Source organism: Pteropus medius, unplaced genomic scaffold (genome assembly GCF_902729225.1).
Source record: "Pteropus medius unplaced genomic scaffold, Ma_sr-lr_union100, whole genome shotgun sequence".
Classification (NCBI taxonomy): domain Eukaryota; kingdom Metazoa; phylum Chordata; class Mammalia; order Chiroptera; family Pteropodidae; genus Pteropus; species Pteropus medius.
The window spans coordinates 2344869-2370916 of record NW_024342469.1 but is presented as its reverse complement, the minus strand read 5'-3'; the positions used below and the strand labels follow the sequence as shown (position 1 = coordinate 2370916).

Here is a 26048-nt window from a genome sequence, read left to right as displayed (position 1 = left end):
TGAAATCTACCCTAAACCCTGCTTTCCGGCCAACACGGGGGGCCCACATTCCTGCTCCAGACACACAAAACATCCCTGATGCCAGCACACACCCGTTCCCACTAAGGCGCGCCACGTCCTCTGCAAAATCAAAACCCTGTGATACCGCCAGGCTGTGCAGACGCAAGCCACAGTCCTCGCTCTGCTTCACCCAGCAGATAAAAAATCAGAAAATGCCAACGCAAACTTAGGGTAGAGACCTTTTTTTATTTTTTGAATTGTCACTGCTCAGAATATCCACAACCCTGTTTAACGGTTCTCCCCAAGGGGCTGGTCCGCATTCTCCAGACGTACTCACAACCCCGCAAAACCTCCAACGGTCACCAGAGATAGGTTACGTGACCAAAACCTGTGTTGAAGTACTGTATCGCTTCAGAACGGGGCCAGACGTTCCAGATCTTATGAGCTAACTGAAACCTGTCTGCCACCTGCTCTTAGTATGTAAGGAATTACAGCTACCGTGAAAACAAAGCAAGTCAGAAAATAAACTTTTAAATTCCTCCAGGGCTCCCACGGTGATAGTGTATCCTAATAATTTATTGTTTAAACAACTCATTTGAAACATCGGCTCAGACGACGCACAGATCCGAGCCCTCCTTGGTGATAGCTTGGGCTCATGATGAAGGTCACCGCCCGCACCAGCTGACCACGTCCACAGGCAGACTCCCTTGGCGAGCCACAGGGGGTGCCCCTTTCTTCCCAACCCCCCACAACCCTGCCAAATCCTTCTCTTTCTCCCGTGTCTCCCAATCCCACATCCGCTCTTCGTCCCCCCTTCCCAGGCCCGCAGGCCCCGCCTCTACCTGGGGACCAACTCTTTGCTGCCAAACATTCGGCAGGCTGAGCCCAGACTGTCCCCCTCTCCCGCTCACCTCTAGCCCCAGAGCAGGCCAGCTGGGTTCCCACACCGGCTCCACCACCGGCCTGGGCGGGCTTCTAAGTAACACCCAGAGGAGCAGCCCGTGTCCGGGAGCAGCGGCCAAGATCAAACGCGGCCGTGCTTTGCAAAACGCTCCCACACACAGCGCGCACACAGCCTGACTATCATGCAGGAGACAGAAGAGAGACCCCAAGGGAAGTGACTCCAGCCATATCACAGGGTGACTCGGACCCATCCGGCAATTTCCAGCGGTCCCACCCGGGAACTAATTGGCACATGGGATGGGCAGTGACCCTTGATCTTCCCAGACAGGTGTGTGGCTGCTGGCAGAGCATCACAGATGATGATTCAGATAACCCCAGACACTAGGTTTTAATAGCACATCTCAGGAGCCAGCACGTGCTGAAGAAAGCGCCAGGAAGCCCTGGTCTTAACCGTGAAGCCCAGGCCTGCTCCGAGCAAAAGTGCTGAGGGACGCAGTGCCGTGCCCCTCCTACTCCCGTGGCCTTGGCCGGGTGGGGGTCCCCGGACTCACAGCATCTCACCATCCAACAGGAGGGCACAATGCCCAAAGCACTGTCCACACCCTGCCCGAATGCGCCCCGGCGTGCCGGGCGGGTCCCTGGCAGGTTCCGGCAGCTCCCCAAGTGGCCCAGCAGGAGCCCCGACGACCACTCACCAGAGACGGCCACCTCCATGAGCGCCTCCAGCGGCCGGTTGTTGTCCAGGTCCCGGCTGAGCTGCAGCTCGCCGGTGGCGGGGTCCAGGAGCAGCAGCTGCAGCTCATTGCCCTGCAGGAAGGTGTAGCTGAGGCTGTCGGAGAGGTCTGGGTCGTGGGCCGGGACGCGGCCGATCACGCCGGCGGGGAAGCTGCTGGACTTGTTGGTGACGTAGTTGTTGAAGAGGATCTGGAAGTCCGGCAGCACGGGCGGGTTGTCGTTCTGGTCCAGGAGGCGGACGTGCACCGTGGCGCGGCTGACCAGGGGCGCAGATGTGGCCTGCACCAGCAGCATGTACTCCCGCTGGACCTCGAAGTCCAGCTCCACCAGTGCTCGCAGGTCCCCGCTCAGCAGGTCCAGCTGGAAGACCTCGGGCACGTTGCCCTCCACGATCTGATACATGATCTGGGCGTTGGGGCCTTCGTCAGGGTCGTTGGCGCGAATCCTCGCCACCACGGACCCCACCGGGCTGTTCTCCTCCACGAACAGCTCCAGCTCGTCCCTCTCAAACACTGGGGGGTTGTCATTGATGTCCAAAACGGTCACCTGGATGTCCACCGAGGCGCTGAGGGGCGCTGGGCTCCCCCGGTCCACGGCCAGGGCCCGAAGGTTGTACACGGCCACGTTCTCTCGGTCCAGCCTGCGCTGGGTGCGGATCACGCCCGACGTGGGCTCAACGTAGAAGTCCCCATCGCCATCGTCCCCACCCTGGAAAGTGTAGAGCAGGCGGCCGTTGGGGCCCGAGTCCCGGTCGGTGGCAGAGACCTGGAGGACGCTGGTGGCCGCTGGCGCGTCCTCGAAGACGGAGCCCTGGTAGAAATCCCGCAGGAACCGCGGAGCGTTGTCGTTGGCATCCAGGATGAGGATCTCCAGGGAGGTGGTGTCGGACTTCTGAGGGATGCCGTTGTCCCGGGCAGTGATCGCCAGCGTGTAGGCGGCCTGGTCCTCATAGTCCAGCTCTGTCATGGTGTAGACGGTGCCCGAGTCCGGATCGATGCGGAACTGCGGCACGGGGTCCTCCAGCACGTAAGTGATTCGCGCGTTCTCGCCCGTGTCCTCGTCGCTGGCGCTGATGGTGGCAATGGAGGTGCCCAGGGGCCGGTCCTCGCTGACGCTCACCGTATAGTGGGAGCTCTGGAAGACCGGCCGGTGCGTGTTGGCGTCAGTGACGTTGATGAAGACCTGAGCCGTGTGCGAGCGCGTCCCGTCGGACGCCGTCACCGCCAGCACGTACTGCCGCTCCTGCTTGTAGTCCAGCGGCAGCGCCAGGGTGATGAGGCCGCCGCCGCTCTGGCTGCTGAGGGCGAAGCGGTTGCGCGTGTTGCCACCGGTGAGCTGGTAGGTGATCACACTGTTGGCGTCGCGGTCGTGGGCCCGTAGGGTCAGCACGCTGCTCCCCACCGCCGCGTCCTCGTTGAGGCGCAGCTCGTACACCGGCTGCGTGAAGATGGGGTCGTTGTCGTTAACGTCCAGCACCGTGATGGACACACTGGCCGAGGAGCTCATGGGCGGCGAGCCGTGGTCCACCGCCTCCACCCCGAAACTGTAATGCTCCACCTGCTCGCGGTCCAGCTCTGCGCACACGGTGATCCAGCCCGAGCTGTTGTGGATCTGGAAAGGGAAGCTGGCGGCCGAGGCGGGGTCCTCCTGGGACCCGGCACCCGTACCCCCCACGGAGGCCGCCCCCGTGTCCACCAGGCGATAGCGCAGGCGCGAATTCTCCCCGGCGTCCGCGTCCACCGCCTGGATGTGCAGCACGGAGTGGCCCAGGGGGACGTTCTCCAGCACGGCCGCCTGGAAGGGGCTGCTCACGAATAGCGGGGCGTTGTCGTTGACGTCCAGCACCTGCACGGAGACCAGCCCCGACGAGTTGATGAGCGGAGGCCGGCCCGCGTCCTGGGCCTTGATGCGCAGCGTGTACTCCCGGATGGCCTCGAAGTCCAGCGGGTTGATGACGTCCAGGCTCCCGCTCAGCGAATGCAAGTAGAACTGCCCCTTGAGGTTCCCGCTGACGATGCTGTAGTGGATGGCCGCGTTCTGGCCTTGGTCCCGATCCGTGGCCCGCACGCGCAGCACGGCTGTGTTGACCGCCACGTCCTCGGGTACCTGAACCACATAGCGCTTCTCGCTGAACTGGGGGTAGTTGTCGTTTTCGTCCTCCACCACGATGTGCACGGTGGCCGTGGCGCTCAGCGGGCCCGGGTTGCGACCTTGGTCATTGGCCTCCACCAGCAGCTGGTGCGCGGCCGCCTCCTCCCGGTCCACCGCCGCCCGCGTGCGCACCACGCCCGAGCGCGCGTCAATCTCGAAGACGCCGCCCGCGCCCTCCAGCAGGCGGTAGCGCATATTGGCGTTAGAGGGCGCGTCGCCATCGGTGGCGCGAATGGTCAGCACCTCGTAGCCCACCTCGAGGTTCTCACGCACACGCTCCCGGTACTCGGACTGCTCGAAGACCGGACTGTGGTCGTTGGTGTCACTGACTGTGACCGTGAGGTAGGTGGCGGCCGAGCGCCGCGGCGAGCCGTGGTCCACGGCGCTCACCTTGAGCACGTGCGTGTCCTTGGTCTCGCGGTCCAGCGGGCGGGCGGTGCTCACCGTTCCAGAGTCGGTGTCGATGAGGAAGAAGCCATTGGAGCGCTCGTCGAACAGCGCCTCCATCTGGTAGCTCAGGCGCCCCGCCTCGCCCTCGTCCGGGTCGTGCGCGCGCAGCTCGATGACCGCGGTGCCGGCCGGCTCGTTCTCGGGCACCGACACCTGGTAGCTGGGCAGCGGGAACTGTGGGCTTGTACTGCCGCCAGCGCCTCGCCGCGCCCGCCGCGCCGCCGCCGCCGCCCGGATCTCGGCCTGAGGCGGGCTCGGCGGCGACTGCGACAGGGACAGCGACGGGGAGGGCGTCCCCACGGCCGCCTCCAGTTCCAGCTCCACCCGGATGGCGCCGACCGCGCGCCGCAGGGCACACAGTAGGCTTAGGCGGGCGAGGCTGCCGGGCGGCAGGCAGACGGGGCGGCGTGGGCAGCGGGGCCTGGGACGCCGCGGGCAGCTGCAGGCCGGGAACGTGGTCAGGGCCGCCAGCGCCGAGTGCAGTGCGGCCCCGCCGCCGCCGGGGGCCGGGAAGCAGAGCGCCGCGCCGGGCCCAGGCACCGTGAGCACAGCCCGTGCGCGCAGCTCCGCGCTGGGGGCCCGTCGCTGCCGGAGCCGGGCGCCGCAACCGGGACCGTGCGCGCGCGCCCGCAGGCGAAGGCTCAGCACCGTCGGGGCGCCGCGGGCCGCCAGGCGGACGTGTAGCGGCAGCGGGCGTACCCCCAGGCGCGCACAGCCCCGAAGCCCCGCGCTTGGCGCGCGCCGCCGCCCGCCCAGCCGCCCGTCGCGGCTCACGTCCAGCAGCTCCCGCAGCGCCCGGGGGGTGCGCGCGGCGTCCAGCGCGTAGGTCCAGCCCGGTCCAAGGGCGAAGGCGCGGGCCCCGCCGGGGACGCGCAGCTCCCAGGCGGCCGCTCGAAGCCCCAGCACCGGTAGGGCGGCGGCCGCAGCCAGCAGCAGCAGCGCGGGCAGCGCGGGCGGCGGCGGCGGCGGCGGCGCCATGGCCCGGAGCCCGAGCCCGGTGCCCGAGCACAATCCATGCACTCGGCGCGGCTCCGCATCCACCCGGCGCGGCCGGGGGGCGGCTCCCGCGCGTCCGACGCCCGGCCCTCGGGGCGGCCCGCGCCCCGCCTCTCCGGGGGCCCCGGCGGGGACACCGGGGGCCGCGCTCCCAGTCTCCCCCGCAGCTTCCACTTCGAGAGCACTTTGCGAAAGTTTGCGAAGTTGGTTTCAAGATGGCTCCTCGGCGCGTCCCGGGAGGGCGCTGCGCATCAACCTGCGCTGGCGGCGGCTCTAGGCGGCTCCAGGTGGCTCCCGCGCGGGCTCGGCCGGGCGGCGTGGGAAACGGGGCGAGCCCGGAGAGGGCGGGAGCTGCGCTCCCCGAACGGTTAGGCCGCACCGCGCGGCTCAGACTCCGGCGGCCGGCTGCTGCCTGGGCGGTGCGCCGAGCCCGCGCCCCCTCTGCCCGCGCTCTCCCCGCCCCCGGCCCGGCCCTGCCCCGCCCCTGGCCCTGCCGCGTATTGTTCAGCCCCGGGGGGGAGGGGGGGGAGTTGGCCCTGGAGGTGCGCGCCAGGAGGATCTCTATGGAGACGCGGGGGCACAGCCTGGGCGGGGGTGGGGGCCCGGCCCACTGCCCTGCGGCCTCCGCACCCGCCTCCCGGTTGGGGAGGGGGGGTGGCGGGCAGAGGGGACCGGTCCGGGGAAGGGGGGCTGGAGGCCCGGGGCGGCCACTACCAGTGGGGCTGCGGCTCTGAGCGTCAGTGGCCGGGCGCGACCCCACCCGGGCGGAACTGTTCAGCGGAGCGCCGCCCCGGCTGTCGCGCGCGGCGCGACCCGGTTAAGGACCGCGGCAGTGCTGGGGGCGGTTACACCTCCGCAGCAAAATGCCGCGGGCTGAAGTGTTTCACACCCGACAAAACTCCGTGCACTCTGAGACTCAACGGACAACTAACCGGGTTCGGGTCCCGCTTGACTGAAAGCACAACTTTCAAACGAACAAAAACAGCCGGGGGTGAAGCTTGGGACGTGGCGTGGGGACGGCGGAGCCGAGCTCGGCTGCCGCGCGTGACACTAGCGGGGCGTCCGCGCCGTCGGGTCCCAGAGCCTCGGCCACACCGAAACGCGCCGGCGCGCGGCGCGAGCCCCGGAGGAGGCGTGGGGTGGGATCGCTGGGGAATTTAAAACTGTGCGACAGCACCCTCCGTCCGCCTCCTCCCCCGCACCTGCGTCCCCTGCGGGGAGCTGCCGGGGTAGGGAGCTTAGGAACCGAGATCCGCCACGGCCGCCTCCTGCCGGGAACCAGGGAGAGGGAAGGGGCGGGTGTTAGGACTTAGCGACACACCCCCACGCCGCCTCCTGCGGGCCACAGCCTGGGATAGGGGGACGGTTAGGACTGTGCGACACCCCCTTTCTGCAAGGCTTTAGGACTGTGCTGCCCCCTGCAGAGCTCCAGATGCCAGAACCCAGCCGGGCCCCTGGGCCTCTCTGTCGTCGGGGGCGGTGGGGCGGTGGGGCGGTGGGGTGGTGCGGGCCGGGTCTCTCCTTCCGAGAAGGCCCCGTTGGTCAGGTAGAAGCGGTAGGGGTGGCAGATGTTGTGCACTCGTGAAAACGGCGGGTCTTTTCGACGAGGGAGGGTCCGATCCCGCCTTCGCATTTCCGAGCCGAGCTGAACGCAGAGGTGCGGGGTCACAACGAACAAATAAATAACCTCAACCGATACTGCTCAGAATTGCTCCAATGTCTTTTTCAGGGCCGAAGCGAAATGTGAGCATATTCTTCCCATTAGCAACGATTCGAAGACGCAATTCTTGACCCAGAAGGTAGACTTGCTTTGGAACTTTTTAACCTGGGACTTTCCACTGGCAAGCCCCGCAGGGAGACCTGGGAGGGGGAGGGAGAGAAGGGTCCATCCCATAAGTGTGGCCGTCCAGGACCTCGCGGGACTGCCCTTCGTCTTCCTGGGGAGGACCAGAGGGCAGGAGTGAGGGCCAGGAAGGGAGGGGGGACCCCGCTAGAGCTTCCAGTGGGAAGCACCCAGCCGGGGTGAAGGAAAAGCAGAAGGACCAGTCCTGGAGAACCCCAGGAATGCATGTTTTGCAATTGGACTTTAAATAGGGTGGGTTGGGTTTAAATAAACAAAAGGTTCGGTCGCACTGCCCTTGCCGGGGTTTGAAATTTCAAATGCAGTGAATGAGTTTGGGTGTGGGCATGCTTTCCCGGAACAAGACACCTGCGGACTGCAAGGGAACCGCAGAGCCGGCCCTGCACCACTTCCTTGTCCCAGGGACCCAGGGGGAAGACAGGGACAGAATTGGATAACAGGACAGCCGGCAAAAGGCCGAGAGACAAACTATAGCTCCGTTCACATATCCGTCAGAAGCAGGCCCATATCCAGCATGCTGTCTGAGAATGCACGCAAACGGCAAAAGATTGAGAAAAGCAGGATGATGTGAGTGTGACGGGGAGGGCCGGGGAGCGCAGGGCGTCAGCCTCTTGGCCCAAGGGTCAGCGGAATGTCGGCCTTGTGATCTGACATTGAACTCTACAGACGTGCTTCATGCACCTCTCCACAGGCATGCCCAGTTTCAGGAGTGGGGGTGGGAAGGGAATTAAAGAGCAGGCTGCAGCTCGTGATAGGACTGCAGGGTGGTCCAGCTGCGTCGGCAGAACAAGGGTCACAAACCTGAGATGGCTGGTGCCTTCCAGGGGTCAAGTTCCAATTCTGCCGCTAAAAAGTTGCGTGACCTTCGCCAGGCCCTGACTCCTCATTCCAGCGGGAGAGAGCAGTCGTGGGGGATTAACGACATGATCTGCATAATGAGGCTGGCACCGGCCTGGCTCAGGTGCAGATCTACCAGGGCAGAGCTTTACTGTTACGTCCTTGTCACCGAGCACGAGATCATGGTTGCTTCATCACTGCCTCTACTGTAGCAGCTGCAATTGTGGGTTAAGTGGTGCCTGCACACGTCCGTGCTCACGGAGAGGCAGGCTCTGGGGGGCGGTCTGTGCTCAGCCACCGCTCCGGTCCACCCTGGGTGTCCACAGAAAGTGAACTGAGCCCCGGAAGGAGAGGGCATGTGCCCGAGGCTTCGGGAAGGGGCGCACAACATGCGGTGGCCTGGCCAGCACCACCTGGGGGGCTGTGTCTTGCTCACCTGCCCTTCTCCCTTGAGGGTGGCTCGAAGCGATAATGGTCTCTCCTCCCATTGAGTGACTGTCGGGGTCCCTCCTAGGGGTCACGTCAGAGGGACCCCCTGAGAGCTGCTGGCTGGAGGATGCTGATGCTGGTTTATGCCCCTGGAGTAGCTGCCACCACTTGTCACTCCCTGGGCTCAGTGAATCATAACCGATGTTTAGATTTTGCACGGTCCCCTAAGGTGTTTCACATGAAATTAGTGCTTTTAAAAATAAAAATAGAATTTTTTTAAAAAAGAAGCCGTGGATTTCTAGTGTTTTACATGTTCTAAACGGCGGCTCGAAACGCTTTTTGCCAGAGGCTCGTACCGGAACCCACATGAATTCTGGAATCTGTTCCTCACACAATAAATTTCTGGGCCAACCATTAAACAGTGAGGAGCTGGAAGGAACACCCCATGGGTGAAGGCCGGAAGCAAGTCTGGGCCCGGCCCCACTTTGCCCAGTTTTAGGAATCCAGAGGGAGCAACCTTTTGTGGTCAGAGGTTCAGGCCCCTCCCCCCTCAAAGTGACCCCTCGAGGGCGATCGTGGAAGCCGAAACATGGAACTCTGCCTTCATCAGGGTGTTGACGGAAGCCAGGGGGATGAAGGGAATTTAGGCCTTAATTGTGTGCATTTTACATACTAGCTCTCCCCAGGAAGACCCAGGTGATGTATGACAAAAAGAACATTCTTTCTCCTCTTGCAAGTTGCCAGACCTTTCTATGTGCAAGTGCTGGGTTCGTTCAGGCCCCCAGGCCCTTGGACTGAGGGGTGTGGCCTCATGGAGCCCCGGGGTGAAGGCTCTCCCCAAGGACTTGGCTCCATCGGGTGTTCCCTGAGAGGCCGACACCTGGCCAACCTGTGCCTGCCACTACCCTGGATGGGCATCGGCTCCAGGAAGGTTCCGGAAGACTTTGGAAGCTGGCATGGGCAGAGGCCAGAGTCCCAATCTCCAGACAGACCAGAAGCGCTGTGAGCGCCGGGTGATGGCACAGGTCTCACGTCCGGTGCTGCCATTTCGGTTTTGGAGAGCCTGGGGTGCTGGGAAACAAGGCACCTTGACCCCACCTTGTCCCCAGGAGCAGGAGCCAGTGTCCCAGGCCGGCAGCCTGGGCCCCACCAGGGCTACAGTGGCCTCTAGTGGCCGAGCACGGTCTCTGCCTCCTTCTCTGCACAAGCGCCCAAATGTTGCTCCAAGCACGCGGCAGAGGCCACAGGTCCGAAGCTGGGCGCCTGCGCACACATAGGCAGCGCGCGGGCCCCTGCTGTCCCTGGACAGGCTGGGCCATACTGTCGCACTGGGCTCTGGGGACACTGCAGGGTAGCGGGGCCCAGTGCCACTGCACAAGTGAGGAACGGGCTCCAGGAGCACAGTGCGGGGGTCGCGGGGGTTGGGGCTCAAACTCAGCCCTCTCACCCCAGGTCCAGTCACCAATCCCTGGAGAACGCCCTGAGCCGGCGGACAAGGAAGGGCCAGCTCCAGTCCCCGCGCACCTGGAGGGCAGAGGGGCTGCAGCGGGGCTCCCCAGGACCGAGGAAGGCCACGCGTCGCCGGAAGAGAGCCACCTGGGAGAGGGCCTCCGTGCTGGGGGGCAGGGACACCTGACACGGCGGTTCGCTGGAGTCCATCGTGGGAGACCACGTTGTTCTGACACCTCCACCGTCGCTGACACTGTTCCTCCCCCACACACACACCACAAAGCTCAAGGGGGGCACCGTGGGTGCAGGACGCAGGTGGGGAGGGCCACGTGGCCACCGCCAGGACTTCGGTTTCTAGGGCGTGTGACGGGAGCGCATCGGGCAGCGGAGGGCAGCGAAGCGCGGGTGGGCGATTCGTGCTTTCGAACCTCGCCTCTGGCTGATCCCAGGCGGGAGTGGATGTGGGAGCCGCGCACAGCACGGCGCATGCGCCCCGATGGGGCCGATGGGCCCGATGGGCCATGGAGGAGGAGGGATCGGGTGCGGGCTGGGCTTTGGCCGGGAGTCAGCAGGACTCACCCACGGAGTGGACGTGGTTGCGGGAGAAATCGAGACAGACGCCAAGGTTCCCCCAACTCTGGGCCTAGAAGTGGGGTGTTGGGTGATCCGGGTTCCCTCCCTCATCCCCCCCACCTCTGACCCGCCTTGGGGATCCCGCAGTGGTGCCTTCCCTCACGAGGCCTCTCTGCGGAAGGGACCCCGTGCATCGGGTCACTCTGGGAGAACGCTATGGGGAACCACTGGGTGTGATCCCGGGCTACGGGGAGGCGGAGATGGGAAAGGCCCCCCGGGCTCTTCGGGAGGCTCCCCCGCCCTACGGCCCTTTTGGAGGGAAGAGGGTGACTGGGAGGCACCCCTCCTTGTTCGTGTCTCTTACTCACTTGCAGAACTTTCTGGGGTGCGGGAAAAGGCACGTGATGGTGGGCAGAATGACTTCGTTAGTGGTTCTGTCGTAATGCAGGAGACCCAGATAAGACAAAGCCGGTCCCCTCATCCGAATTGTATCTTCTTAAAAGTAAAAATTTTAAAAAGGATGCCTGCACCAGGGTCACAAGCCTGGGAGCCAACCCTGTCCCTCTGCCAGCTCCTCTGCATGAGTCCCCTCCCTGGAAGGGACCTGGCACCCACCCAGGGACGACGCACGGTGCAGGGACCGGGGACTGCACCGGGCAGGCCCGGGCTCCGGTGAGCAGGGGCTGAAAGATCATGGCTATTTTTGCTGTTGTTAGGATGGAATGTCCGCCGGCCCCAGCCCCCTAGCAACACTCAACGCCGGAGTCCAGCCGCCCACCATGTGGACGTGTTGGAAACAGAGCGCAGGCCTACCAGCTCTGGTCACCCAGAGGAAGTGGCGGGGTGAGGGGCGCAGCTGTGAGAGGACAGGGCAGGGAGCCAACTACTGGAGATGCGAGATGGGGGCGCAGAGGGCAGGGGGCTGCCCCTCCCCCAGGAGAAGCCTGACCCTGACTCTGACCCTGCCCCTGAGCCTGAAGACACTGTGCTTCAACCAAGGCCTGGGCGCAGGGCCATCTGGCTTCAAAGGGAACCCCAAATTCCAGGGAGCACGAGAACTCTGTCCTTCTGGTGACTGGGAGGTGAGGGCGCATGCTTGAGACTCACGTGGCTTCTGCGCAGGAGGTGGTGGCCCGAGGAGCCATGGACGCCACGCTCCTGGTTGGCAGCCTCGCCAGGGAGCGAAGGCAGGCTGGGGGACCCGCTTCTCACAGTTGCCGTCCTCGCAGGGGTCAGCAGAGGTCCCCGGGAGAAAGGTGGCCTGAGGTCCTGGTGTGGGATCTTGGAATCATCTGGGGGGTGGAGCTCCATCAGCCCCAGGGGAGGGGGAGAGGGGAGGGGAGGGGAGGAGGGGAGGGGGAAGGGAGGGGGAGAGCCCTCAGGGGCAGGAGCGGTGAGTCATGCGCTGCTGGAGCCTGGTGAGCATGCTGAGATCTGCAGCCCCTGGAGGCCAGCAGACCCTGCTCTGATCAAAAGGAACTGACATGGACAAGGACTCGGGAAAGAGGCCAGCACCCCACGGTGGCCTCCGGGATGCGGGAGGTGCTGATGGGAGGCGTGTGTTCTGGGTGCCCATGAAGCTGACAAACTCCAGATTCGGTGGACATCCATGGCATGCTGCCACCTGCGTCAGGGGGACGGATGACAAGGAGGGGCTGTTGGCAGGGCCTTCGGTTCCTGCAAGTTTCAACTTTTGTCAAAACTGGTTAATTGGATGCTTTGCATGACTCAAGGCTTCTCCGTCCGCAGCATTCACTCGTTTGCCGGAACACCCAGAAAAATGGGTCTGGCTTGCTTTTCCCCACCCGCTCACCTCTGCAGAATCGGCACTGGGTGTTTGCCGGGGACTCGGTCCCTTCCATCCCAGGAGAGAGGGCAGGACAAAGAGAAGCAGGCAATGAGTTGAAGGCTTGGCGGGCCACAGCCTGTGGGCTCAGGCAAGTTCCCGCTCCTCTCTGGACCCCAGTCTCCTCTGTGAAATGGGGTGAACGCATTTCCTGTGGCTGATGTAACATCTCGCAAACTTAGTGGCTTAACCCTGCACACACTTTATCTTCCAGTTCTGAGGTCAAAATGGGTCTCACTGGCTAAACATCAAAACAGCAGCCGCACAGCACCCTTTCTGGGGGCTCCAGGGGAGAACCCGTTTCCTTGCCTTTCCCAGCTTCTTAGACCACCCCCACATTCCTCAGCTAGTGGCCCCATCCTCCGCCTTCAAAGCCAGCCGTGGGGGACACATTGGCCTCCCCCCCCGCCCCCACCCCAGGAAGCTGAGGCCAGTTCTCCTCCTGCTTCCTCCAGGGTCCCTTAGCGACGAACTGGACCACGCCCAGAGTCCGGCTCATCACCCATGTCGAGGTCGGCGGGTAAGCAACCCTGACCCACCTGCACCTTAGTCCCTCGCCCTGCAACGACATGGACACCCGGAGCGGGGGCAGCACTCTGGCTGCCACTGGGGGTGGGGGCTGTGCGTGGGGGGACGCTGTGCTCGCACCGCCTGACAAAGCCTAAGAACGGGCGGCAATGTGAGAAAAACGTCTATTCATCAATAGTCGCTCCGGACCAGGGTGTTCTTGGGAGGAGAAGGGGGCCTCTGGTCCAGAGTGGAGGCCGGGGCACCCCCAATGTGACCCCAAGTCCTCGCCACACTTCTGCAGAGACATTTCTTGGGGCCAGGGTTGGGGGGAGGGGGCTTCAGGTCCTCTGGACGGGGCCCGTTCAGGCAGATGTGCTGGCCTGCCTTCGCTGAGGTCTGCTAGACACAGATCACACACACGCCACTTAAAACAATGTGGGATAAAACCACGGGACAGAGTCACTCCCTTGACGAACACCTTGTCATTGGTCCACTATGAAATGTCGCTCTTGCGGTGGCCGGCCCCGCAGTGATGGGCGGAGAGCGGGCGGTGGCAGAAGCAGCCTGGATCGAGGTCCAGGTGTGCCGCTGTCCAGCTGTGTGCCCGGGCAACAGTGTAATCACGGCGTTTGTCCCTCTGCGGACGGTGCGAAAGGCGTCTGATTTGGCGTTTGCTGCCCCTCGCTGAGAACTTACCGCTGCCGGCTCCATCGCCACAAAGATAACCACCTGGCGAAGAGTGTCACCCCGTGGAAACAGGGCTCAGAGAGGCTTGGCGGCTTGTCGAGGGGGTCTCACAGCAGACACTGGCTCTAAGCCCCTCTCCCCCCACTCCAGGATCCCCTCAGAGAGCTTTGCGAATGGCCGTGCCCCAGCGGTGGGAGTCCCCAGCCACTGCTTGCTCACCGAGGCTCTGCATGAGCCGGGCTCGCCTGTCTCTGGTTTGGTTTAACTCTGGGTTCCCATGGGAAGGGGGGAAGCTGCTGTCTGGGAAACACACCGCAGCAGCTTGAAGCCCCCACTCCCACCCAGCGAGGCGAAGATGACCGTGTCCTTAAGTGGAGGGGGAGCTAAGTGTCCAGTCTGTGACCAGAGACAGTGATCGGAGGGGCCAGGAGGTGCCCAGGTCCTTTAAGTGCCTTCCACTCATCTGTCCCTTCTCCTGAGCCTAGTGCAAGGGACAGAGGCGTGGAGGAGAGGCGAGGCCCGGCCCACCGTGGGGGCCGCTGCTGGGTGGAGGCGTGTGCGGAGGGAGGGCGTGGCAGTCCCCGACCCCTCCCAACACGAGCACGCACACTCACACATACACGCAAGCACAAACACACACACAGAAGCCCACATACATATGCATAAACACATGCACAAATATGCAAATGTACACACAAACACATGCACAAATACACACGCGAAACATGTACAAACACATACAAAGACAACCACACGCAAATAAACAGAAGTACACTCGCAAGCCGACACACACCCCGCTTACTGCTGGGCCCCAGGCCGCTGCTGACTGAGGCTCCTCCAAGGAAGGGATCGAGAAGTACACGAACCTGTCACTTATCGAGCCAGGGCATCGCAGAACGTGCACTCGAGAAGGCTGGCCTCCCGCGGGCGTTGCGCGGCAGCCGGGCGTGGCGGGCCACGGCCCAACTGGACAAAGCTCGGGATGCGGCTGGAGCCCAGACTGCCCTTCTGTTTCCATTATCGTGAAGGGCGCACATGGGAATCAATCGGGGGCCCTTCTAGGAAATAAGAGGGGAACAGATGCCACACGCTGGGGGTGCCGAGAAATCGCTCGGTCCCTCCGCACGTTGCAGGCCTGGACGCCGTGCAGCTTCTGTGCCCGGCTCACGCCGGTCCGGGCACCCTCACGGTGGAGCAGGCCAGAACAGAGCCAAGTCCAGACGCCTGGAGAGACAGCAGCAGGTAGCTGACACACCCGCTTCCCAGCCGAGTCATTGGTGTGAACTCCACCCCGCTTCCCAAATGGGGATCCTGGTGAACCTGCCCAGAGGCGGCCTCCCCACCCGACCCCTGCGAAGGGCAGCTGCAGGCTAACACCTTTGTCCGCCTCCAGCCATAGAGGTTTCAGAAATGTGGCTACAGTCTCAGAGAACCCCGTATCTTCCCTGACGCACCTCTGCAGTCACCCCCGGCCGAAGGGCCCTCGCTGCTCCCCATCTCGGGGCCTTTCGGGGCCTGCCCTGTGCACTGGGCCAGCCTCCCCTCCCACCCCACCAAAGTATAGGGCACGGTCTAGCTGCAGCTCGAATGCCGCCTCCTCTGCCTCTACCTGGACCCCCTACCAGCCTCTGGGCACACAGGACGCTCCTTCTCCGTGTTCCCACTGCCCTCTGCATTCGTCCCTTACAGTTGTCACCACCCTATATTGCTGCACGTTCCCCAAAGATGACCCCTGAAGGCCAAGACCGGCCCTTGCCATCGTGTGGCCTCAAGCAGAGGGCCTGGTATAGAAGAGGCGACCAGTAAATTCTCTGGGATGAATGAGGCCGAGGGCTGCCTTCACAGAAGGGGCGTCTCCTAGGAGATAGCTCCCCCAGGGACACAGGTCCAAGCGGGGCGGGGCTGGGGACAGGCGACTGCACAGTGCGGGGCACAGTGTGTCCAGATGAGAGGAGGGAGAGACGAGCCCAGGCTGTCTCTGGGGCTGGGATTCTGTCACCGTCACGGAGCTTCTTTTAATCATGGCCGTCTGCAAAGGAGCTCAGGCAGGCCGTGCCCACACTGCCTAAAGCATGTTTTCTAGCTGTGTCCGGTCCAGCTGGCCACCTTGAACAATTCTTGGGCTCTCCCCACCACGAGGTCCCCTCGGGATGCCCCAGCACAGACACGCAGGCACGCCCACCATTTGCTCCCATCTGTCCCCGCCCGCTGTCCTCTGGAGCGTCTGTGAGGTCACTGGGGCAGTGCTGCCCCGCAGGTCTGTGATTCCTGGTCACAGGCTTTCTTCAGCCCGAGTGCTGAGGAGGATGCGGGCGTGTGGCAGCCCGCATTCCATGGGGGTGCCACCAAAGCATGCACCCTGCTCTCTCTGAATACCACTCAGAAGCAAGGGGACAGCCACGCCAGAGGCCACGGATACAGCACCCGGAATGAGCCGAAGAGTTGACTTCTGGTGATCAGATGCCCAACAATGCCATGCAGCTACCAGATTCCGCGTGAATGTCAACAGACATAACTTTACTGCATTGCTGAGCTTGTGAGAAAGATCAGCCCCCCACAAAAAGAAATCCATCTGGAACCAGACAGATGACGTTTCCTGGATTCTCCTGAGAGATCAGGACTGAGGCAGAGCAGTGCAGTGGGTGGTGAGAGGGAGTGACCCCAAGACTCCCACATCGAGCTGAGATACTCAAAGGTGGTGACCCCCCTTGAGGAGAGAGTGGCCCCAACTTAATCTGCCTGCCAGCAAACGGGGTCTACCGAGAAATCTGGGTGACCGCCTCAGGGCTCCGGGTAGAAAGTATAGAATAATAATAATTTCTCGAGAATTTACAACCATAGCCCTGCTCTCGGGTGGCGCCGCAATTAAATTCACACTGTCCTCGCAGACAGGGGCCCCAAGTCTAGAAACTAAAGTGACGGTCCCAGGATAGGAGCACCTCGTCACGACCGGCAAAAGCGGATGAGGAACGCGTCCCAGCACAGGCCTTCCGGACTCAGGAAAAAAGTGAGGAAACACAAGGAAACAAGCCATCAAGAGGTGGGAGTCGATAGAAATCACAAAGGTTTAGCTACCGCCAAACTTCAGATATTTGAATGTTTGCGGTAGATAAAAGATGAAATAAGAAAGATTTTTTAAAAAGGGATGAGTCTGTTTAAAAAAAGGTCAGGTGGATTTGAAAAACAACCAAGTAGCTCTATTACAAGTGAAAATAGAAATGTTGAAACTTTAAACTCCACGAATTCAACACCTAAAGAGAGAATCAGCGAATTGGAGCGTAGATCGGCAGCCCTTTCCCAGGATGCAGCAGAGAAAGGGAAGAAGACAGAAAACGAGAAGAGAGGTAAGGAGGCCGGGGGGACAGGGGGAGCCTCACGTGCACCTCGTTAGACGTGAGCCCCGCTGGTCGGAGCGGGGAGGGAGGAACTCAGCTGTTCCAGGCAGAGGGAGCAGGACGTGCCACGGCCCCAAGGAACCCGCCGAAGCCAGGGGGCTAGAGTCTGTTGCGTGGCCGGCCTCGTGCAGGCAACGCCGGGGCACAGACGCCCCGGACACGATCCCTGCCCGAGCGGGCTGCTGAGGGGCCAGCTGTGCTGTGCTGCTGCCCCGCGAGCTCCGTTCCCCTTCGACTGCCCTCCGCGCCCTTCTCCGCTCTCCCCCTCCGGCCGTGTGGTCCAGGTAGAGTTAACCCCAGTCCTACAGGTTTCAGGCGTTGACATATGACCCCAGCCCGTTCACCCACAGCCTGGGAGGCCCAGTTCTGAAGCGCTTTTGAGAACAGCCAGGCAGAGGAAAAAGCTCTGTTCTGCCAGCGTTGCCGACAGGGCGGAAGGTGGCCTGAACTGCCACGAGATGGCGCCACCCCGAAAAGAGGCAGAGCCCGTTAGCCCTGCACCCCGCTGTGCCCGTAGGACGCCCTGGACTTGGCAATTCCGTGCATGGACACAGTTCCTTTTCTGCTTGAGCTGGTCGGAGTTGGGTAAGGGTGAGGGTTTCCTGTCACATGTAACTCCATACTCCATCCATGCCACATAGGGAAGCCCCAATGCCGGAGACCCCTTGGAGGCCCCTGGGCCAGCCAGCCTGGGAGTCAGGAGGGCTTCCCAGAGGAGGTGACGGCCGGGCGAGGCCTTGATGGCTGCGTCATCGTTAGCTGGGGAGAGGGGGTGTGCGTGGGCAGGCTGCGTCATGGTTAGCCGGGGGCGAAGGTGTGCCTGGGCAGGCCGGAGCTGGTGTTGGCTGTCTTCCTGGGACTCGGTGCAGCCTACTGGCTCCGGGGTGCAGGCTCTGCCCAGGCAGGCCCCAGGCTCCCAGGCTGGCTCCAAACAGCACCTCATGATGGCTTTGGGCCTTGGCAAGGGCTGGAGGCCCCAAGCGGGGTGACACCTCAGAAGAATGCATAAGGGTGAGGCAGGCCTTGCCTCATGAGTCACGTTGGTGCCAGGACCCCAACCTCAAGATTCAGTTGAAGTCCATGAGGAAAACGTTGTCGGGAGGTCATCAGCCCACACCTGTCCCTCCCCCGCCACCAGCCTGGTCAGTGTGGAGGTCACTCCTTGGAGGCAATGCCGAGCAGGAGCAATGTGAAGGTCACCAAACCGAGTGGGCTTAAGGGTCCACTCTCAGTTTTGTGACGGGTCATTTAAGTCCCTGGTCCCGGCAGATTTGGCGCCCAGCAGTGTTCAGACTCTTGCAGATCCATCAGCCAGTCAGTGGGCTGCACGTGCCCAGTGCGGGTCACTGCCAGCCCGTGCCTCCACGCCCCGCTTAAATGCCCCCTCCTCTAAGAAGCATTCCCTGATCACGCCAAGCAAAGGTGCTCCTCCCCGCCTCCCAGGTCCCTCCGAACCCAGGACCCCTCACAGACCACGAGTCCCAGGCTCCCACCGGACGTGGTTACTTGCGTGTATGTTGTATTTTCCTTTGGCTCATCTCTGCCAAGCCGGGGCCCAGTCAGGACTTGGCAAGAACACCTGATGGGGAAACAGTTGCTAAATGAATGAATAATGAATAGTTGGATGAACTTTCAAGGTTCCAGTTTCATTGCATTTACCAAGTGCCAGGCACCATTCTAAATGCTGTGTAAATACTAACTCGCTGACTCCCCATAATGACCCTTGGTGGTATGTTCTGTTTGACCCCTACTTGACAGGTGAGGGAACGTGGGCACAGAGAGGCTCAGTAACTTGTCCAGAGTCACACAGCCCGCATGCAGCAGAACCGGGGCTCAAGCCCAGCCAGTCTCTCTGCAGCCTGTGCTCTTAACTGGGGGCCACTACACATCATCACTGAGGACCAGGGAGGGAAGTGGCCAGGGGCCAAACCCTCCCTCCTCCTGGGCTGGCTCTTCTCTCCTTAAAACAGGAACCCCAGGGCCTTGGGTTCAAAGGTCAATCGCCTGTTCACCAGGCTTCTTTGGAGGCCGCAGGCAAGCTCTTTCCCAATAAAGGCAGAGCCGGTCTGGGCCTCTCCCTGCTCCTAGCCAGTTTTGCCCATAGGCATCCTGTGGGCAAGGGGCAGGCTGGGTTTGTGGTTTGTGGGTGTGCTTCAGCCTGGGGGGGGTGGGTAGGAGCTGGATAGAAGCTGGCTGGGCGAGTGCTCTGGGCCTCCAGGATCCCCAACAGGGCTGGCTGCAGGGCAGGGCTCGGGGAGGGCCTGGGTCCTGTTCAGGGATCCAGACCCGCTCTGGCCTGGGGTGCCCAGGGCAGCAGGCAGCTCCCTGACTGCCAAGCCTCCCTGGGGCCCTGCAGCAGAACTTACTTCCCGCCTCGCAGATGGCAGAGCTGTGGGCAGCCATGGCTGATACCATGTGACCCTGCCTGGGCGGTCACATGACTGCGAGGTGGCACTCCACAGGCCAGTCAGGACCAATAGCCGACGAATCGGAACTGAAGAACTGACCAAATGAACTCACCCTTCAGGGACCCCCCAGCTAGACATCCCAGGAGGGGAAGAGGGCATGGGGAGTCCCTTGGAAGGCTCAGGGTGTGAAGGGAGGCCTTGGAGGCTGGCGGTTCTAGGAGCCCGCAGGTGTTGGGGGCCGGGGGGACCTTGGGCAGTCAGGGGAACCCTTGGGGGAGCTTGAGGAACCTTGGGGGAGCTTTAGGGGCCTTGAGGGGCTCACTGGGCCCTTGGGTAATTGTAGGGGGCCTTGAGGAGTCTTGGGGAATTCTTTGGGTTTTGGGGGACCTGGAGGCTTTTAGGAGACCTTGAAAGGCCTGGGGACTTTTGGCGGGCCTCGGGAAGTAAGGGGGCCCGGGAGGCCTTTGGGGAGAGGAGCAGCCCCCAAGGTCCCAGGCTGTGCTGGCAGCTGTGGCTCCGGGCGTGTCAGTCCCCTCTGGGTGACCTGAAAACCATCTGTGTGATGGGAGGACCATGGACCAGCCTGAGTCCCGTGAGGGTGAAATGACCCAGAAGTGACAGGCTCACGTCTTTTGACGGCCTGGCCCCTGCTCGCACGCCTGGACCCCTCTGAAGCCAGGCCCACGCCGCCCCCGCACACGCCAGCCCCCCACGAACTGCTTCCCAAAGCTCCCTGAGACTGGATTGTGCAGAAGGCTTGTGGGGAGGTGGGGAACGAACCCCTGTCACGCAGCCCACCGCAGCAGGTGCCCCCTTGTCCCCAAAGTTCCTCTCACACTGACAACCGGCCCCCCGCAACGGCGTTGATATGAAGTGCCCTGAACACTGACGGCTTTAGTCGCCACGATGCTCGCTGTCCTCACCGCCACCTTCCTGCACCAGCCCCTGCCTGCCAGCTCCGGGACGTCCTTCCCTCTGCCCAGGCTCCTCCTTCAGCCTAGAACACTCTTCTCATATGACCATCTCATTATGGGGTCTCAGGTCAAAAGGTCTCTCCCCAAGGGACGTGTGTGGCTGGGGCTGGGGGTGAGGGTGGCCTCACTGTATGTCTTTTGTGCCTTTACTGTCATAGTCAGCTCAGGCTGCCATAACAAAACGCCACCGACTAGGGCTTAATCGGCAGACGTTTATTTCTCACGGTTCAGGGGCTCGAAGTCCAAGGTCGAGGTGCTGCCGATTGTGTCCCTGGTGCACGCTCTCTCCTTGGGGTGGAGGCCGTCGCCTCCTTGCTGTGTCCTCCCACGGCCTTTCTTCAGTGTGTACACGAGGACAGATCCTTCTCTCTACCCCCCTCAACAGGCCACCGATCCCACCATCAGGACCCACCTCGATACCTCATGAACCCTAGTCACCTCCCAAAGGCCCCACCTCCTAACACCACATTGGGGGGAAGGGCTCCACCACGTGAATTTGGGGGAGGACACCGAATTCGGTCCATACCACCTACTCAAAAGATAACACCCATTAAAATGGCTACTGTTAAAAACAAAAACAAATGGAAAATATTCCCGTCGGTAAGGATGTGACGAAATCGTGCAGCTGCTGTGGAATCTGTACGGCAGTTCCTCGATATAGTAAAAATAGACTTACCACGTGATCCAGCGGCTCCCTTTCCGAGTGGAACCTAAGGAATCGGCAGCAGGGACTCAGACAGATCCTTGAACTCCTGCCTTCGTAGCAGCCTCGTTCCCAGTAACCCAAAGGTAGAAACGACCCGGTGTCCATCAGCGGTTGGATGGGTCGACAAAGTGTGGTCTGGCCACACAATGGAGGATTAGCCCCAAAAAGGAGGGAAATTTGACACAGATGATTCTTGAGGACATTATAAGCGAAATAAGCCAGTCACGAAAGGGCAGATATTGTAGGATTCCACTCTTATGAGGTACCCGGAGTGGCCAGATTCACAGAGACAGACGGTAAAATGGTGATCGACGGGGGTCGGGGGAGGGGAATGGAGGGTTGTGTTTAGTGCGGTGAGAGTTTCAGTTTGGGGAGATGCAACAATTTTGGAGACGGTGGTGGTGATGAGTGTCCCGCAGTGCCGATGTGCTTACTGCCGCCGACCTGTACACTTAAAAATGGTGAAGACGGCGAATTTTTTATTATGTATGCCATGGGGGTAGCCCTTGTTTCTAAGACATTTTCCTTGGACAGAGCGGACGAACGTTTGTTTTTAAAGAAATAACACTGTAAATCCACAGCGGCACTTCTTATTCAGGACGAAGACATTTTTCCTTAAACTCGGTGATCTGTGTCTCCTTTTCCCTCGCTAGAAACCCCTGTTCTCAATGGCGCATTGAGAAAACGATTTGTCGTGTGCTTTATCTCCCACCGCGCACACGGCGATCTCAGAAAAACACCGACGACAGCACCCACGTGATGGTTGAAAAGAGTTAAATTTTTGCACCCTCTGTCCTTGTGTCATGTACCACCGAAGACGTGCACATTTTTGTACTTTAAGATCAGTCGGAATATCTCTTGTCCGTATGATCGTGTCACCACCGAAATGTGCAATCACGTTCTTTTATTCTATTTCTTGTTTTTATTATTTAAAAAAAAAATTTACCACCATTTTACTCATTAAGCTACAAAACAAAGTATTTTCAAAGAGATCCTCTGTACCCTGTTTCACACTTCTTTGAGGTAACTGTTTTAAATGACGAGTTATCCTTTAATTTTTTTAAGAATAGGAAAACTAATATGTTTTCCTCATTTTTTGTGAAAAATGACTGTCTTTGCCTAGGTAGCGTGTTTTATTTACTCTATCTTTACATATGTCGAATCGATTACTTTGTATTAATTCTTTCATGTAGCATCCTTGGTCCACGGTCTGCCTGCCTTCTCCCTCCCTCCCTCCCTCCTTTCTTCAGTTCTGTTGGCTCCCTGGCAGGAGCAATGATGAAATGAACTGTCCACCTTCCGTTCCTTCTGTCCGCCTCCCTTCCTTCCGGCCTCTGATCTGAAATCCTATTGCTTTATGTCCGGTTAACACCTGTCAGGTAAACAGCAGGCTGATCCTCCCTCTCTCACGCCCGTTCTTCCTCCGCTGTCTCCCCATCATCTCGGTCGCGCTGAAAGGACGAAATGCACTTTCCGCCATCGTCAGCCCTCCCCTTGCTCTCCCCGTTGGCGTCCATGCCCCGTGTCCACGCGCTCGTGGATTACTCAGGACAGGCTCAGGAATCAGGGATCCTGACCAGACCGGGTCCTCTGCGGCCTTGAACCCTGGGGCTCGTTTAGACCGTGTTAAACATTCTGGGCTCACATTTTCTTTTCTTGGGTATTTGGAATATGTCTTCTAGTGTAAAGCGCAGCTGTCAAAAGTCTAATGGTGATCTGGTATTTTTCCTGGTAAGTGGTTTTTTTTTTAAACCAGGGTGCTCAAGGATGTTTTTTCCTTCTTCTTTAAAAAGTTCAGTAGTTTCACTCAACTGCATCTCAGACTTAGTTGTTCTGGGCCAATTTTCCTCGTATGGGGTGTGTTCGTTTAATACGTGATTTCAAGGTTGTTGGTTCTAAAATTCAGGAACGTGGTCTTTAATTATAGTTTTCACGTCTGTTCTGTTCCATTGATCTGCATTTCTCCTTCCTGTCCTCCACAGGACAGGATTAAAAAAAACCCTCCCACTTTCTACCTTCTATTTATCCCAGGGCAGGATCCATGTGGCTGTTCCTTCCTGGGTCCTTTTTAGTTCTGTGTTCATTTCTGTAACTATTTTTTTCTTTTATTTCTAGTTATTCCCTGAACTCTAAAACTCTCAAAAAATGTTTCCCTCCAATCATCTATTTTCTGAGTTTTCCTGCTTCTGAATTATGCTGTTCTCTCATGATTTCTATCATTTGATTAATTTGGGCCTTGTATTGAAATACGAGGCTCCGATTTTCATCTTTTGTGGGGAAATCATCCTGATGTGTTTTCCTATTCTACAGCTGTGCCGTCCAGTATTGTATGGCCACTGGCTACGTTTGGCTCTTTATGTTCGAATTAATGAAAATAAAATACAGTTAAAAGCTCAGTTTCTCATTTACACTAACCACATTTCAAGTGTCAGTAACCATGTGTGGCTGCCATATATAGAATATTTCCATCATTCTAGAAAGTTCTATTGGGAGGAGCTGGTCCGTAGGATCACGACTCTCTGCCTAACTCTCCTTTTCTTGTCACGAGTTTGTGTAGTGTCTGACTGCTCTGCTATAAGCCTTCTGGGCGTCCCACCACTGGGCTCCTGGGCTCCCAAACCCGGCAAGGCACCCTCAGCCACCACGCCCCCTCAGCCCCATGGGCCCAAGGGCGGAGAGGGTGTCCCCCTCAACCACGACCTCCTCCCTCTGGCCTCTGCCAGGCCTGCCCTCCTCCCACAAGCCCCGAACACCCCAGGCTGGAGCAGATGGCCCCTGCTCTCCCAGCTCCACTGACCATGTGAGCAGGTGGATCACGCAGACCTCCTGGCCCCACAGTAAGGTCTACGAGGGCGAGGTCTGACTGGTGGCCGCTTCTGCATGGTTGCAGAGTGAGTAAAGGGCAAGAAGGAAGAAGGTCCCCAACCATTGCCCTGCAAAGTAGGCAAACTGAGGCTCAGAGAGGTGGACGGACGCCTCAGGGTCACACAGCAGGTGAGACCCAGAGGCTAGATCCAGGCTAGCAGTAGCCTGGCCTCTGTCTCCTCCTGCGGGAAGCAGAAGGCTGGGCTGCTAAGGTGTGAGGCTCCGCCCACGTAGCCCTAGGTGGCGATAAAGCCTGCTGTAGCAGCAGACTGGGCAGGGGGCAGGGGCTGGGAAGGCCTCTCGCGGTCTGGTCCGGGACGTGGCATCAGCCCCTGCACTGCTGCCTGCGGCCACGAGGTGGCGGACTCCGTTAGGCTCAGAAGCCAGAACGCAAGTTTGTAGGGCAAACCCCCCACCCCAGGCCTGTGGGCAGGGGGTCTGCGCTCCGCCACCTCCCTGGATGCTGGATGAGCCCCGTATTGCCTCAGGGCCCCCGCTCTGCAGGGAGCACAATCTCCCCAGGCCCACAGCAGGGAAAGCCCTTCACATCTGGCACTCACCTCCATGCTTCCTCCACACCGGGGCGCTCACCTGTCCCATCTTAACGTTTCTGAGACGCTGACGCACTTACAACAGAGGAGAGCGGCCGAAGCAGCTGCGGGTACTCCAGTTTTTCCTGAAAAGCTGTTATTAAGTTGGCACATCTTACTGATGGCACTTTAAAGTCAAGGAAATAGGGAATGATGTTTCTGGGTGTCATTTGGCCACTCATTAGTACCACCTTCGCCGAGTGCCTACTCTGTACCGTGCACTCCCAGGTACTGACGAGCAGATGTACCGATTCACACAGAATGCAGAGAGCCAGCCGGCCTTCCGGCCCCTGGACAGCGGGCAGGCACCGCACGCGCTCGGCCTCCCCCGCAGGCCGCCACCCGGCCCCTCGGTGGGAAGCACTCGGCCTCGGTAGAGGCCACAGCCCCAGCCTGGCGGCGAGCATCTCACATCTTCACTTTGCAGGCGAGGAAACTGAGGCTCAGAGGGTCAGGTGGTGCGCCCAGGGACACAGCTTCCAAAAGCCCTCACGGCCTTGCGCCGCCAGAGGCAGAGAGCATGCGCAGTGTGCTCCCAGCCTTCCCTGGGGAGGGCCCTCACGGTCTCACACTTCGCCAGGGCCAAGGTCGAAACGGCCTGGCCTGGCAGCTGGTGGGGAGAGAGCAGGTCGCCAAGAGAGATGTGTGAGGGCTGTGGCCAGTGCTCACAGTATCTAAGGTGGGGCAGCAGCTCTGAGACCAGGGTCCGAGTTCATAGGGTAGGGGGACTGGAGTGGGGGCGCCAGGAGGAGGGGAAGAAAGAGGGCTCTGGGTCAGGGCCAGGGTGAATGAGGAAGCCCCCAGGGAAGAGGGCCCTGGCTGCGGGTGGCCTGTGGGCAGGCTGGCTCTTCTGAAAGTCCAGAATGGACAGGGTGGCCCTGTGGGTGCTCAGAGAAAAGAGGTAGTCTGGGAAGGCTTCCTGGAGGCGGATGTGCCTGAAAAGAGTATATCTAAAAGCAGAAAGGGGCTAGATGGCCAGAGAAGAACCACCACCCCTGGATTTACAGAGGGGGACAGTATCCCCAGCACCTGCTGTGCCCCTGGGCTGGAAGGCTGACAGGGGTCAAATGTGACCCCCGCCCTTGGGCAGAGCACAGGTTGGTGGGAGAGACAGGCTCAGAGGCAAAGGCCACCCAGGGGTGGAAGGAAGCGGGCCAGAGGAAGGTGCCTGGAGCCAGTGAAAGGTGAGGAAGGGCACACCAGGCGGGACTGCAGCCTGTGCAAAGGCCCCACGGTTAGAAACGATCATCTGACACATCCGTGGGCAGCCTGGGGCCAGGCACTGCGCTAGGTGCCGAGGAGCCAGCGGGAAGGAGAGAAGACGCGCCCCGTTCCGCAGAGCTGAGGAGCTGACGTTCCAGCGAGGAGACAGAAAATGCGCGGGACAAATTAGGGCGTTAAATAGAATGTGTGTGAGTCTCCTGCTGCTGGATCACAGATCGCCACAAACGTAGTGGCGTGAAGTAGCAGACATTTATTCTCTTACAGTTCTGGAGGTCAGGAATCCTAACGTCAGGAGTCAGCAGGGCCAGTCCCCCCCCGGACACTCTAGGGGGAAATCCATCTCCCATTCTTTCCAGCTTCTAGAGGTGCCTGCGTTCCCTGGCTTATGTTCCCTCCCTCCATCTTCAAGGCAGCATCTTCAGCTCTCTCTCTCATCTGAACCTCCTCCTGCCTTCTTCG

General features: G+C 60.4%; 1 protein-coding gene and 1 long non-coding RNA gene across 7 annotated transcripts in view; one reads left to right on the top strand and one right to left on the bottom strand.

The window, feature by feature from the left end:
* Positions 1 to 5232, bottom strand: part of CELSR1 (cadherin EGF LAG seven-pass G-type receptor 1) — a 113207-nt gene extending 107975 nt beyond the window's left edge. For all 6 annotated transcript variants that reach the window (XR_005652870.1, XM_039863151.1, XM_039863152.1 and 3 more), the window contains exon 1: positions 1599 to 5232. Coding sequence is in view for 5 of the 6 variants with exons in the window: in XM_039863151.1 (XP_039719085.1) it covers positions 1599 to 5217 (3619 nt within the window). In the remaining variant the exon portion in view is untranslated. The remainder of the gene's footprint in view (positions 1 to 1598) is intronic.
* Positions 5233 to 12853: 7621 nt separating this feature from the next.
* Positions 12854 to 16605, top strand: LOC120602857 (uncharacterized). The gene is made up of 2 exons (XR_005652869.1): positions 12854 to 14669; positions 15811 to 16605. It is a non-coding gene; the product is annotated as an uncharacterized LOC120602857 (long non-coding RNA).
* The last annotated feature ends 9443 nt before the right edge of the window (positions 16606 to 26048 follow it).